The sequence below is a fragment of the Mus pahari genome, chromosome 3, assembly GCF_900095145.1.
Source record: "Mus pahari chromosome 3, PAHARI_EIJ_v1.1, whole genome shotgun sequence".
Lineage (NCBI taxonomy): Eukaryota > Metazoa > Chordata > Mammalia > Rodentia > Muridae > Mus > Mus pahari.
Window position 1 is genome coordinate 28,608,164 of NC_034592.1, and position 12,142 is coordinate 28,620,305.

The following is a 12,142-nucleotide window of genomic DNA, read 5'->3' on the forward strand; positions in this document are numbered from 1 at the left end:
AGGCTTGCTTTATGTGTAGCTAATACAACTAGTAACAACAATATGTGCTTTTCCTTATGCATATGTGCTTTCCAGTGATAATAGGTCTAGGAGAGAATGAAAAGCTTATTCATAAACCATTTCATATATTTTCTGTGATCCATAAGAATGTACATAAAACAACTTATATGTATAGGTATAACTTACTAGAATAATGATGAAAACACTGGCAAGTCGTTGCTCCTTATATTTATAGGATAATTGTAGCTTTTATATTTTCCTTAACTCAGTTCATATTTTTTTACCCGTGTCTTTTCTTTTATCGTATGAATCTATACTCATGTTCTTTTGGTTACTTTCTTCTACTCTACAATAATGTTATCTGTTAGTTTACCAATCTTTCCCACACTATACACATACAGATCTAACTCTAAAGTTATCCATAAGGTCTAGATTGACCATAGGAATGAAGAAAATAGGAAATATAGTTAGAAGGTAAATTACCCACATAACTATGATTCGCATAATGCAGATTAAGGATCTCATTAAAAACTTTCGAGCTAAAGTGAAATTTTGATGTTGTTAGTGTCTGATAAGTATACTCCCCCTGAATTCATTAAAAAAAATGTCTTAAGAGAACTTCTTGTGTTTAACATTTTATAAAAGTGACTGTTAATGATTCATTCAGGACATTCTCAAAGACTTAACTGGAAACTGAGAAAATCTGGTGATGCTCGGGTACTGAGGTAGGCCCTTAATGCTTGCAGGACAAACCACAAATCTGTATCTAGCAAAACTAAAACAGATGCATATTCAATGCTACCTTCCATCCTTGACAGAAAGGCTATTGATGGAGCGGAAGGGAAAGCAGATCTGGTGGGAGTTTAAAACAGTGTGTTTGTGTGTGTGTGTGTGTGTGTGTGTGTGTGTGTGTGTGTGTGTGTGCACGCTTATGCATGTGCCTGTGGGTGTGCATGCACATTTGTGAGTGTGCATGTGTATGTGTATTGTATTCTGTTTAAAATCTCAGAGTTCTTCATTTTTACGGACAGAAATTATGGCGATATAGTAGAAAAACAATGCTAAACTGATCCTTGTAAAAATATTATAAAAATATTATATTGATAAATGTGCTGATTAGGTATATATTATTTCCCAGAGATTAAGAAGAAAATTCAGGTTATCAAACCATGTGATGTGAGAGAATTTTATCTGTTGAAAACAATGCTTACTATCTGTCTGTGGGTAGATGTGTGAGGCGGCTGGGTAGACTCTTTTCAAATCTAGCAAGACAATGGTAGGCAAACATAGTACTCAGAACAAAGACAGAGAAACCATCCTCTAGTGACTCAGAAACACATGGTAATTTGTCTTCCCTGCAACCTTGAGAGGAGGTATTTTTAATCCTAGGAATAATGAACACTGTTTTGTGAAGTAAAGATTTTTGAAGAGAAATTTTGCTTAGTCAAGAATTCATATACTAAGGAATGTTTCTCTCACAAAAGGAAAAATGTGGGACATTTGTAAGACATTAGCATTCAGTTCTACATAGAGTATATCTAGAATGAACATATATATTCAGGTTTATACTTCCTCCTTGAAGATGTTTCTTTTTAAATATATCCCAATACTAGTGATGATTAATAAATAATGGACGACTGAAGGCTTGGATACTAAAAAAGACTATCAGTAGAACTGTACTATTCAATTAGAATCTAAAACATTAGCCGGGTGTGGTGGTGCACGCCTTTAATCCCAGCACTAGGGAGGCAGAGGCAGGTGGATTTCTGAGTTCGAGGCCAGCCTGGTCTACAGAGTGAGTTCTAGGACAGCCAGGTCTATACAGAGAAACCCTGTCTCAAAAAACAAGAACAACAACAACAAAAGAATCTAAAAAATTTTAATTTTAATTTTAATTAATTAGCTCCAAATATGGGGAATATATTAGATTGTAACATATATTACAATGCTGGGGATCAAGTAAAGGACTTCACACATTGCCTACCACTCTGCTACCTAGCTCTATCCTTGAAGCCCCCTCCAATCTTTATAACTAATTTGATATTTCAAAATAATGTCATTGGTTAGAAATACTTCATTGTAATATAAAAGGATGAAAGTAAAGGTGATAAAGAGAATAGCTGAAAGAAGCTAAAGTCTTCATTTCAAATAGTTGGAATTTAAGATAATAGTGACATTCAATATACTGACAAATTTTTTTAAAAAATTTCCTTATGGTAGGACTGGTAGTATTCCAAATAACTAAAGATAAAACACAAATTGAATGCAGACTATACAGAAAACTACAGAAGGAATTGGAAACAGTGAAAAAGTCACAAATATCTTTTACAATATACCATAAATGTCTCCAACTATCAAATATGAAATAGTGACTTAAAATTTAGTTCTTAAGGATCACATTAATGGTAAGTATTAAATTAAATAATAAGACATTTGCGCACATGTTAAACAAATATAAACCTAATGTAACAGATACTGAACTGTGAGCCATGGCTAAGAAACAGAAGTACAATGTAATAGAGAATGGAGCTCCAAAATGAAATAATTTTAGCTCTGACTTATGTAGGCCCAGAAATCTTCCCTCTTCAATCTGAACTGAATCATTAATTCCTGAGACTTAAGTCTGCATGTGCTCTGGACAGATTTCTCCTATCCGGGGTTTTCAGTTTGCACCTCCAAAGGTTTATCCATCTCTTTGAATATTAGTTAACTTCTTAATATAAGCCTATCACCTTTCTGCACACATATCCACATACATAAATACATACATACATACATACATACATACATACATACATACATACATACTATTCAATTACTTTCTCAGAATAACCTTGAGCCACAATGTGAAATTGAAACCCTGTAAGAAATTTTTACTTAGCTCTCATTACAAACATATTATCGTGGCAGTTATTGTGCTTAGGGGATACAATTTGAGGTAGGAAGAAGAAATTTCAGGATTCATCCTGGAATAATAAGCACAATAAATTGAATAATACGACAAAAACTAAGAAGAGTATCTTTAATCCAAGTTAATCAATCCAGTTGAATCATGGCTTTTATACCCTATAGATTCTTTAGAAGTCTCCTTTTGACATCCCTCCTTCTTCTTTACCTCCAAATACAGACATCTGAGCTGCCAATTCTTTTAAAATAGTTTTAAGACTCATAAGTGCACCACCTCCAATATGTTGTCAGCTGCAAGTACCAATTATGAGACTTAGTATGACAGGAAAAATTTACTCGTGTGGCATAGATGTACTGACGTTGTCTGCTGATCCATACACAGCAGGACTGTATGCTATGCAGCATGTTATCTTTAATTCTATGAATGGTAGAAATTGATTCACATAAGACAGTCTAGAATTATGCCTAAGCATTTATCCAGAAAATTCTTTCTAGATGCAATTTCAGTTCTGTTGTTGTTACATGTTTCTCATCTTCACTAACAGCCACATACACATTGAGTGTCAGAAAAAAGGAACTTACATGTGCAAGTAGTTCCATTTTCATCCAAATGTTGATTATCAGCACAGGCGCACACTCGGCCTGCTGGAATGGCCAGGCAGAGGGTGCCACAGCCACCATTGTTAATGCGGCACATATTGTCACCTGCAGGAAAAAAAAAAGAAAGGGAATTGTCACAAATCTGGTGTTTATGCAATGTCTAAAATATGGTTTCTTTTTAAGCTTATGGAGCCCAGGCTACATTTTAATGTTCTGTCCTTGGTTTTTTTGTCTACTATCCAACTGCTAAAATTACAGGCATATACTGCCATACCTAGCTTTCAGGAATATTTTTCTTTCACTGAAATATAAATGGGCATAAATATGTGAATGCAGATGTCATATATACAGCTCACCTTTGTGGTTATACTCAACATTGAACCTGAATAGATGTGGCTTTCAAAACCAGTTGAAAGTACATGTTGCTTTGGTACATAAGAGGAATATGTTGTTGAAAGTATATGTTGCTTTGGTACATAAGAGGAATATGTTGTTGACAGAGGACTATGTCCTCGGTAATAATTTTCTAGCGACCTGGAGCAGGGAGAAAGTTAGGTTTTTGGCTGTCAAGTACAGTTCCCCAGACTATGATTATAGCATGGTGGCCTGAGTACTTTGAAAAGTAAAACAGGTCTCTGAAAATGTAGGTGGAAGTCACCGTTGAGCAGGCAAGCATGTGGGATCTGATTTTTCTCTGGTAGGGTGAGTACGCTGCATGTTATTTTGCTGAGGATACCACAAAACATGGCAAATCGAGAAAATTCACAGCACATAAGGCAGAAGTGCTGGGCTAGAGACTTTGGGAATAGAGTCACTGATGGAGCACAGGAGATGACATTAATAAAGGAATTCATCAACATATGTCAGGAGCCCATGATAAATTCTAGAAAATAATCAAGGACAAATTTGAAGAGCCTTGAGATACGATTTTTATAAAAATGTAGTTAAAAAACCTGTAATAATCACAAATATTTATACAATCACAAATTTAATATAATTTACTCCTACTTGGACAATCAATCGAGGAAATGAATTAATCCAGGTGATATGGTTCTTGCCTGTAAATTTGAGTATCAGGGCAGTCTGAATAACAGAACAATTCCAAGGAGAACAAAAGCTAAAGAATAACAGTGTGGAAAGAAAGAGAAACAGACAGACAGAGGCAGGAGGGAGGCAGGAGGGAGGGATGGCGGAAGGGAGGAAGAAGGAGGAAAGAGAAGGGGAACTTTCTTTGCATCCATCTTTACAGAGAGAATTACTAAACCCCAGCTGCACATTGCCCATGCAATTATCAGATAATCTTACAGCACGCTTCAATTTTTAATATCATCAATAACTAAAATGTTTTATTATTTTAGGAGTGAAACACTAAAAAGACAGCCTTTAGTCACTTTGACCATAAATAATAAACAATTAAAGCATGATAGTTATTGTACAAATGTTAATATTGTAACTAGAGTTACAGACGGGGTTATCACACTGCACGCCAGAAGGGTTGTATTGCCATGGAGAGCACTGTAGGGAAGAGAAGCTCTTCACAGTGGTGCAGCGTACTATAAAATCCTACATATTATCTTACAAATCTCAGATCAGAGGAAATAAGCTAGAGTGTCTTATCAATTTATTTCATTTTCTGAGAAGTGCATTTAACTTTTTATATACATAAAATTATGGAGCCTATGTAAAGTTAAGGTAGCAAATCATACAAGCAATGAACTCAATTTCTAAACTCAGAGGATAATGAAAAATATCTCTTTTTTTCTAGTAGAGATTGTAGAAATGTTTTATGTAGCTTCCATGTATATATATATATATATATATATATATATATATATATATATATATTCCATGTTTATGGGATAAATATGTAAAACTTTACTGGACATTAGGGCACCCTTTCTGTGTTCACAACACGTGCATCACTAAATGTCATATGTAACATTTGATAGCATCCAGATTTTGTAAAACTGGGATGATTTTACAATACTTAGTGGTATACATAACTGAAACAGTAAGAAATAAGAAACTTGATTATAATGCATGTGGTTACATATTTTTAAAGATATATGCATAATATAGGAATGAATGGCATGACATTTATTTTCATTGAGTACAATTTTTCTATATTTTGAAATAAATCAACATTATTTAAAATTTAAAATATATTCCCCTTATTTGAATACAAGATTCTGAAAACAAAGAATTAGTATTTGCATTGACATAATAGAAATCCCAAACCTAAATTAACATGAAAAATTCACCTATCTCATTACAAGGGCCTAGACCTTTTTATAATTTAATGACCCAGTTTACTTTTCAATTCCATTTTAACAACATATTCCCATCAGAGCTTACGTGATAGTATGCTTTGAAATATATCATTTAAAAATATTTCTGAAAATTATTTGCATAATGTAATTATTTCCTTTTAATTGAATTATTTTCTTTATTTACCATGCCAAATGTTGCCTCGCTTCCCGGTCACCCCTCCCAGAATATTTCACCACATCCCCTCTCCCTTTTGCCTCTGAGAGGGTGGTCCCCTACCCACACACCCAGTGCCACCCACTGCCACCCACTCATCCTCTCTCTCCCCTCACACACCTGCCCAGCCCCAGCTCATCCCCAACCCCAGCTTCTTCTATCCCTGAGGCATCAAGTCTCTCCAGGATTAAGCTCAGCCTCTCCCACTGAGGCCAGACAAGGCTATCCTCTGCTACATTTGTGCTGAGGGCAATGGACCAGTCCACACATGATCTTTGGTCCATGTCTTAGTATCTGGGAGCTCTGAGGGATCTGAGTTAGACAATACTATTGTTTTTCCTGTGGGATAGCCAGCTCCTTCAGCTTCTTCAGTTCTTCCTCCAACTCTTCTCCAGGGGTCCCTATCTCAGTCAAATGCTTGGTTGCAAATATCTGCATCTGTCTCAGTCAGCTGCTGGTAGACCCTCTCACAGGATAGCTATGCTAGGCTTCTGTCTGCAAGTGCAACATGGTATCAGTATTAGCGTTAGGGTTTGGTGCCTACGCATGTGGTGTATCCCAGGTTGGGCCTGTCTCCAGATAGTCTTTTCTTCAGTCTCTGCTCCATTTTTATCCCTGCATTTTCTTTCTATCATACCTGAATTTGAAAGTACCTGTTCCATATTTGTAAAAAAGACCCATGTTTAGATTTTATTTTCATATGTAGTGGGGTGCTACTAAGTGAAAAGATATCCTGGACATTGTGTTTATTCCAAATATCAGATAAGAAGTGTCAGAGTGAGACTCAGGTGTCTCATTGATCATGCATTTAATATTTGAACATTTCAGAAAAGGCAACTAAACAGTCTGAAGAAATGACGAAATGATCTATAAATTTCATTTCCTTTAGCAATTATATTTTCATCCTTTCATGATTATCTTTAGCTTGATTTGAGGCTATTTTATATTCTCTGTCGCTCTGTCTCTGTCTCTCTGTCTCTCTGTCTCTCTGTCTGTGTGTGTGTGTGTGTGTGTGTGTGTGTGAGAGAGAGAGAGAGAGAGAGACAGAGGATACTAAGGTATTATGTAAAATGAAAAAATAAAATAAAAGGATCTAGATAAATTTTCTGAGTTTTCTATATGTTAATTTTATCATAATGGGGAATTTGGGAAGAGAAAAATGTGAATATGGCCAGGTTATAAACTACACACTTACACAATCCACAAAACAGTGTGACTGGCCCCTACATATACATATCAGATAGGCCCTGATACCTCTGGAATGATGGAGATATGACTAAAAGCCCTTGACTCCTAATATCTACACAAGAAGTCAAGTAGAACTTTATATTAAAACAATGTGAGTAAAAAACTTAGTGTTGCTATAACTACAATTTAAAAAAAAAAAAAAAAAAGAGTACCATCATACTTAATGGTGATTCTAATCCCAGTACTTTGCAGATTTAGGCAGGAAGATTAAGAGTTCAAAGTCAATCTCATGTATAGAGTGAGTTTAAGACCAAATGGGTTACAAGAAATCCTATCTCAAAATAAAGAACAAAAATTGTCAAACAAATGCAACAACAATTACTACTTTAGAAAGTAAGAAACAAATCACATGTTCTAGCCTGGTATAATGATTCATTCTTTTAATCACAGGCTTATGTTGGATTATGCAGAGCCCAGCTATATACTATATCTTAAAAAACAAAATGAAATAAAACAAGACAAAATAAAATAAAAAATCATCATTCCATCTTCTGACATCTCCCTCGGTTCGTTTTCTCAGTGACTTGAATTTCTTGTCATACAGGTCTTTGATTTAATTGGTTAGAGTTACACCTAGATATTTTACATTTTCATGGCTATTTTAAGAGTGTTGTTTCCCTAATTTCATTCTTGGCCTATTTTTCAATTGTATAGAGGAGGGCTACTGCCTTTCTTTAAGTTAATTTTGTGGTGGTGGCAAATGCCTTCTGGTATTTCCCCAAACATTACATTTGGGCCTTTTTTTTAGATTTATTCATTATCATATGTAAGTACACTGTAGCTATTTTCAGACACTCCAGAAGAGGACATCAGATCTCATTATGGATGGTTGTGAGCCACCATGTGGTTGCTGGGACTTGAACTCAGGACCTTCAGAAGAGCAGTCAGTACTCTTAACAGCTGAGCCATCTCTCCTGTCCCCTTTTAGTTAATTTTGAATCCAATCACTTTGCTGAGCATGTTAATCAGCTGTAGAAATTCTCTGGTAGAATTTTTGGGGTCATACCTTCAAAGTAGTGATACATTCATTTCTTCTTTTCCAATTTGTATCCCTTTGATCTCCTTTAGTTGTCTTATTGCTCTGACAAGAATTTATAGAACTATATTGAATAGATACAGAGAGAGTGAACAGTTTTGTCTTATCCCTGATTTTAATGGAATTGATTTAAGTTTCTTGCCTTTTAGCTTCATGTTGGTAATTGGCATGCTATATATTGTTTTTATTATGTTTGTGCATGCACATTGTATCCCTGATATCTCTAAGACTTTTTAACATGAAAAGGTGCTAGATTTTGTCAAAGAATGTTTGAGCTTCTAATGAGAAGATCATGCTTTTTTTTTTCTTTCAGATTGTTTATACGGTGGACTAGAACTCTCCAAAGCTCATGAATTGGTAGGATTAACATACTGAAAATGACCACCTTACCAAAAGCAATTTACAAATTCAATGCTATTCCTGTCAAAATTCCAAAAACATTATTTTACAGATCTTGACAGTGCAGTTCTCAAGTTCATATGGAAAACAACCAACCAATCAACCACAACAAAAGGATAGCTAAAATAGTCTTGTACAATGAAGAACTTCTGTAGGTATCACCATCCCTGATTTAATTATATAATGCAAAGAAATAGTAATAAAAACTGCATGATATTGGTATAGGAACAGACAGGTTGATCAATGGACTATAATTGAATACCCTGACATACCTAAGCACACTTGAATTTTGTCAATGAAGTTAAAGCCATAAAATGGAGAAAAAGAAGGCATCTCCAAAAAATGATGCTGGTCTAAATGGATTTCTGCATCTGGAAGAATACAAGTAGAACCATATCTCACCCTACATAAAATTCAAGTCTAAGTGGATCAAAGACCTCAACATAAAACCAGATATACTAAATTTAATAGAACAGAAAATGGGGAAGAGAGTTGAACTCCTTGGTTCAGAAGACAACTTTGTGAACAGAACACCAATGGCTCAGGCTTTAAGATCAACAATTGATAAATGGGACCTCATGAAGCTGAAAAGATTCTTTAAGATTAAAGATTCTGTTCATAGGAAAAAATGGTACCCTGCCACTGGGACACGATCTTAACCCACCCTACATCTGACAGAGGGCTAATATCCAAAATTCATTTAACAACTTAAGAAGCTAGATATCAACAACTCAAGTAACCCAATTAAAAAATTGGGTATAGAGCCAAACAAAGAATTATCAACAGAGGAATCTCCAATGGCCAAGAAACACATAAAGAAATGTTCAAAGTCCTTAGACAACAGGAAAAAAAAATGATAGTAACTCTGAGATTCATCTTACACTGGTTAGAATGCCTAAGGTCAAAAACTCAAGTGATAGCACATTCTGGTGAGGATGTGGAACAAGGGATCACTCCTCCATTGCTGGTGGGAGGGGAAACTTGTACAATCACTTTGGAAATCACTTTGGTGGTTTCTCAGAAAACTTGGAATAGTTATACCTTAGCATCTAGCTATACTACTCCTGGACATAACTCAAAAGATGCCCCACTATAACATACTTACACTTGCTCAACTATGTTGATAGCAACTTTATTTGTAGTAGGCAGAAACTGGAAATATCCTAGATGTCCCTCAACTAAAAAATAGGTTTAAAAAGGTGGTACATCTACACAATGGAATACTACTCAGCTATTAAAAATAAAGAAATCATAAATTTTGAAGGCAAATGGATGCAACTTGAGAATACCATCCTGAGCTGTGTAACCAATACTCAAAGGACATACATGGTATGTATGCACTTATTAGTTAATATTAGCTATAAAATACAGGTATCATGTACCTGTATACTACACAGACCCCAAAGATGCTAAACAAAAGGGAAGGCCCAAAAAAGGAACTTTTGATTTCATTTCAAAGGGGGAATAAAATAGTCATAAGAGGCAGAAGGAAGGAGGGAACTGGGAGTGAGGGGGGATGGGGAAGGGAATGGGTGGCTCAGAATCAGGTGTGGGTAATGACAGGAGAGATGGCTAGATGGCCATGAAAATTAATGGAAATTTGTAACTGACAGGAGTGAGGAAGTGAGAGATATCTCCTGGAAGAGTTAGAGACCTGGGGTAAGTATCCAAGAATCAAGGGGTGACCTTAGCTGTGATTCACTACTTTGGGAATAAGGAACCTGAAGTAGCCACCTTCCTTCTTAACCCAGGTAGAAACCCTAGATAGAGATACCAACACATCTACAAAAGTTTTGACCCCAAATTTATCCTGTCTACAAGAAATGCAGGTACAGGGGATTCACAAAGACTTGCAGGAAGAGCTAAGCATTAAACATTCCAACTAGAGACCCACCCCATGGGAAAGCACTAATCCCCGACACTATTTTTTTTAGTATTTTATTATATAGTCTATTTATTTACATTTCAAATGTTATCCCCTTTCCATGTTTCCCCTCCCCAAGCCCCTCTCCCTGTTTCTATGAGGGTGTTCCCACCCTCTACACACTTCTGCCTCACTCTCCTAGCATTCCTCTACACTGGGGCATTTAGCCTTCACAGGCCCAGGTTTGTTATGCTTGCAGACAGTAGTCTAGCAAGGTTGCCCTTTGAAAGGCTCCATCCAGCAACTAACTCAGAGTGATGCAGAGAACCACAGCCAAACAGTGGACAGGGCCTTGGGACTCTTATGGGAGAGGTGGAGGAAGGATTAAGACTCCTGAAGGGAGTAGGAACTCCTCAGACAAACCAACAGAATCAACTGTCCTTGCCCCTTGAGACTGAATTACTGACCAACTAAGGAGCATACACAGGCTGAACCTATTCCCTACCCACATACATAGCAGATGTGCAGCTATGTGGGTCCTGAACAACTGGAGTGGAGGCTATCCCAAAAGCTATTGCCTGTCTGTGTTTTATGTTCTTCTATCTGGGCTGCCTTGTCTGTCCTCAATGGAAGACATTGTGCCCTTCCCTGAAGAGACATTAAGTACCAGAGTGGGGACATACCCAGAAGGGTCCTCTACCCTTTGAGAGGAGAAAGGGTGAGGAATGAAGAGAGGGCTTGTGAAAGAGGGTGATCTGGAGGCAGGGGAAGTGATTGAGATGTAAACTGAATAAATAAAATAAAATTGTAATAAATCAAAAGATGTCTGAGAGATGACTCAGAGGCTAAAGGTTTGGTTGTGCAAACATATAGACATGAGCTTGAGTACCCAATAACCACAAAAAATGTCAGTCTTGCGGTTTTTTATTCACACACTAAGGAAAGGCACAGAGGAAACTGCATCTTTGGAACCTTCTCTAGCAACTGACCTAGGATTTGGAACTGGAAAGCTACAGGTTCAGTGAAAAATCTCTATTTCAAAAAATATAGTAGAGAATAATGGGGAATACTTCCAAACATCTACCTCTAGTTTCCACATACTCAAGTGCCAGTGAGCACACCTGCACATAAACATATGACATATTCATACATACATACATACATACATACATACATACATACTACAAATACATAGACACTAATTACTGCTAAATTATATTTATTTATTAACCAAATACGTATAAATGTTACACTAAAATACAGTTTAAACCCACATATATGAGTGTGTGTGTGTGTGCGTGTTTGTGTGTGTGTGTGTTTGTGTGTGTGTGTGTGTGTGTGTGTGTGTGAGAAAGAGAGGGGGGAGCTTTATTCTTAGATTGACAAGGAGAGTGCAGAAGAGAAAGCAAGAAAGCCAGACAGATGTTGTCACACATGGATGGGAACAATTTAACATATCTTTTAACTCTAAGAATAAATTGTAATGACTACTCTTGAAGGGATTTAGTGATCTACTTAGTTACTGTATTTTACCTTTTAGATAAAGGCCAATATGGGGCTGAAGAGATTGATCAGCAAAGACCATAGGCTAGTTTTGCAGAAGA

General features: G+C 36.3%; 1 protein-coding gene across 4 annotated transcripts in view; it reads right to left on the bottom strand.

The window, feature by feature from the left end:
* Lrp1b (LDL receptor related protein 1B) overlaps positions 1-12,142 on the bottom strand; it is a 1,962,444-nt gene that overhangs the window by 814,206 nt on the left and 1,136,096 nt on the right. For all 4 annotated transcript variants that reach the window (XM_021192210.2, XM_029535926.1, XM_029535925.1 and 1 more), the window contains exon 15: positions 3,490-3,612. In XM_021192210.2, the coding sequence (XP_021047869.1) occupies positions 3,490-3,612 (123 nt within the window). The remainder of the gene's footprint in view (positions 1-3,489; positions 3,613-12,142) is intronic.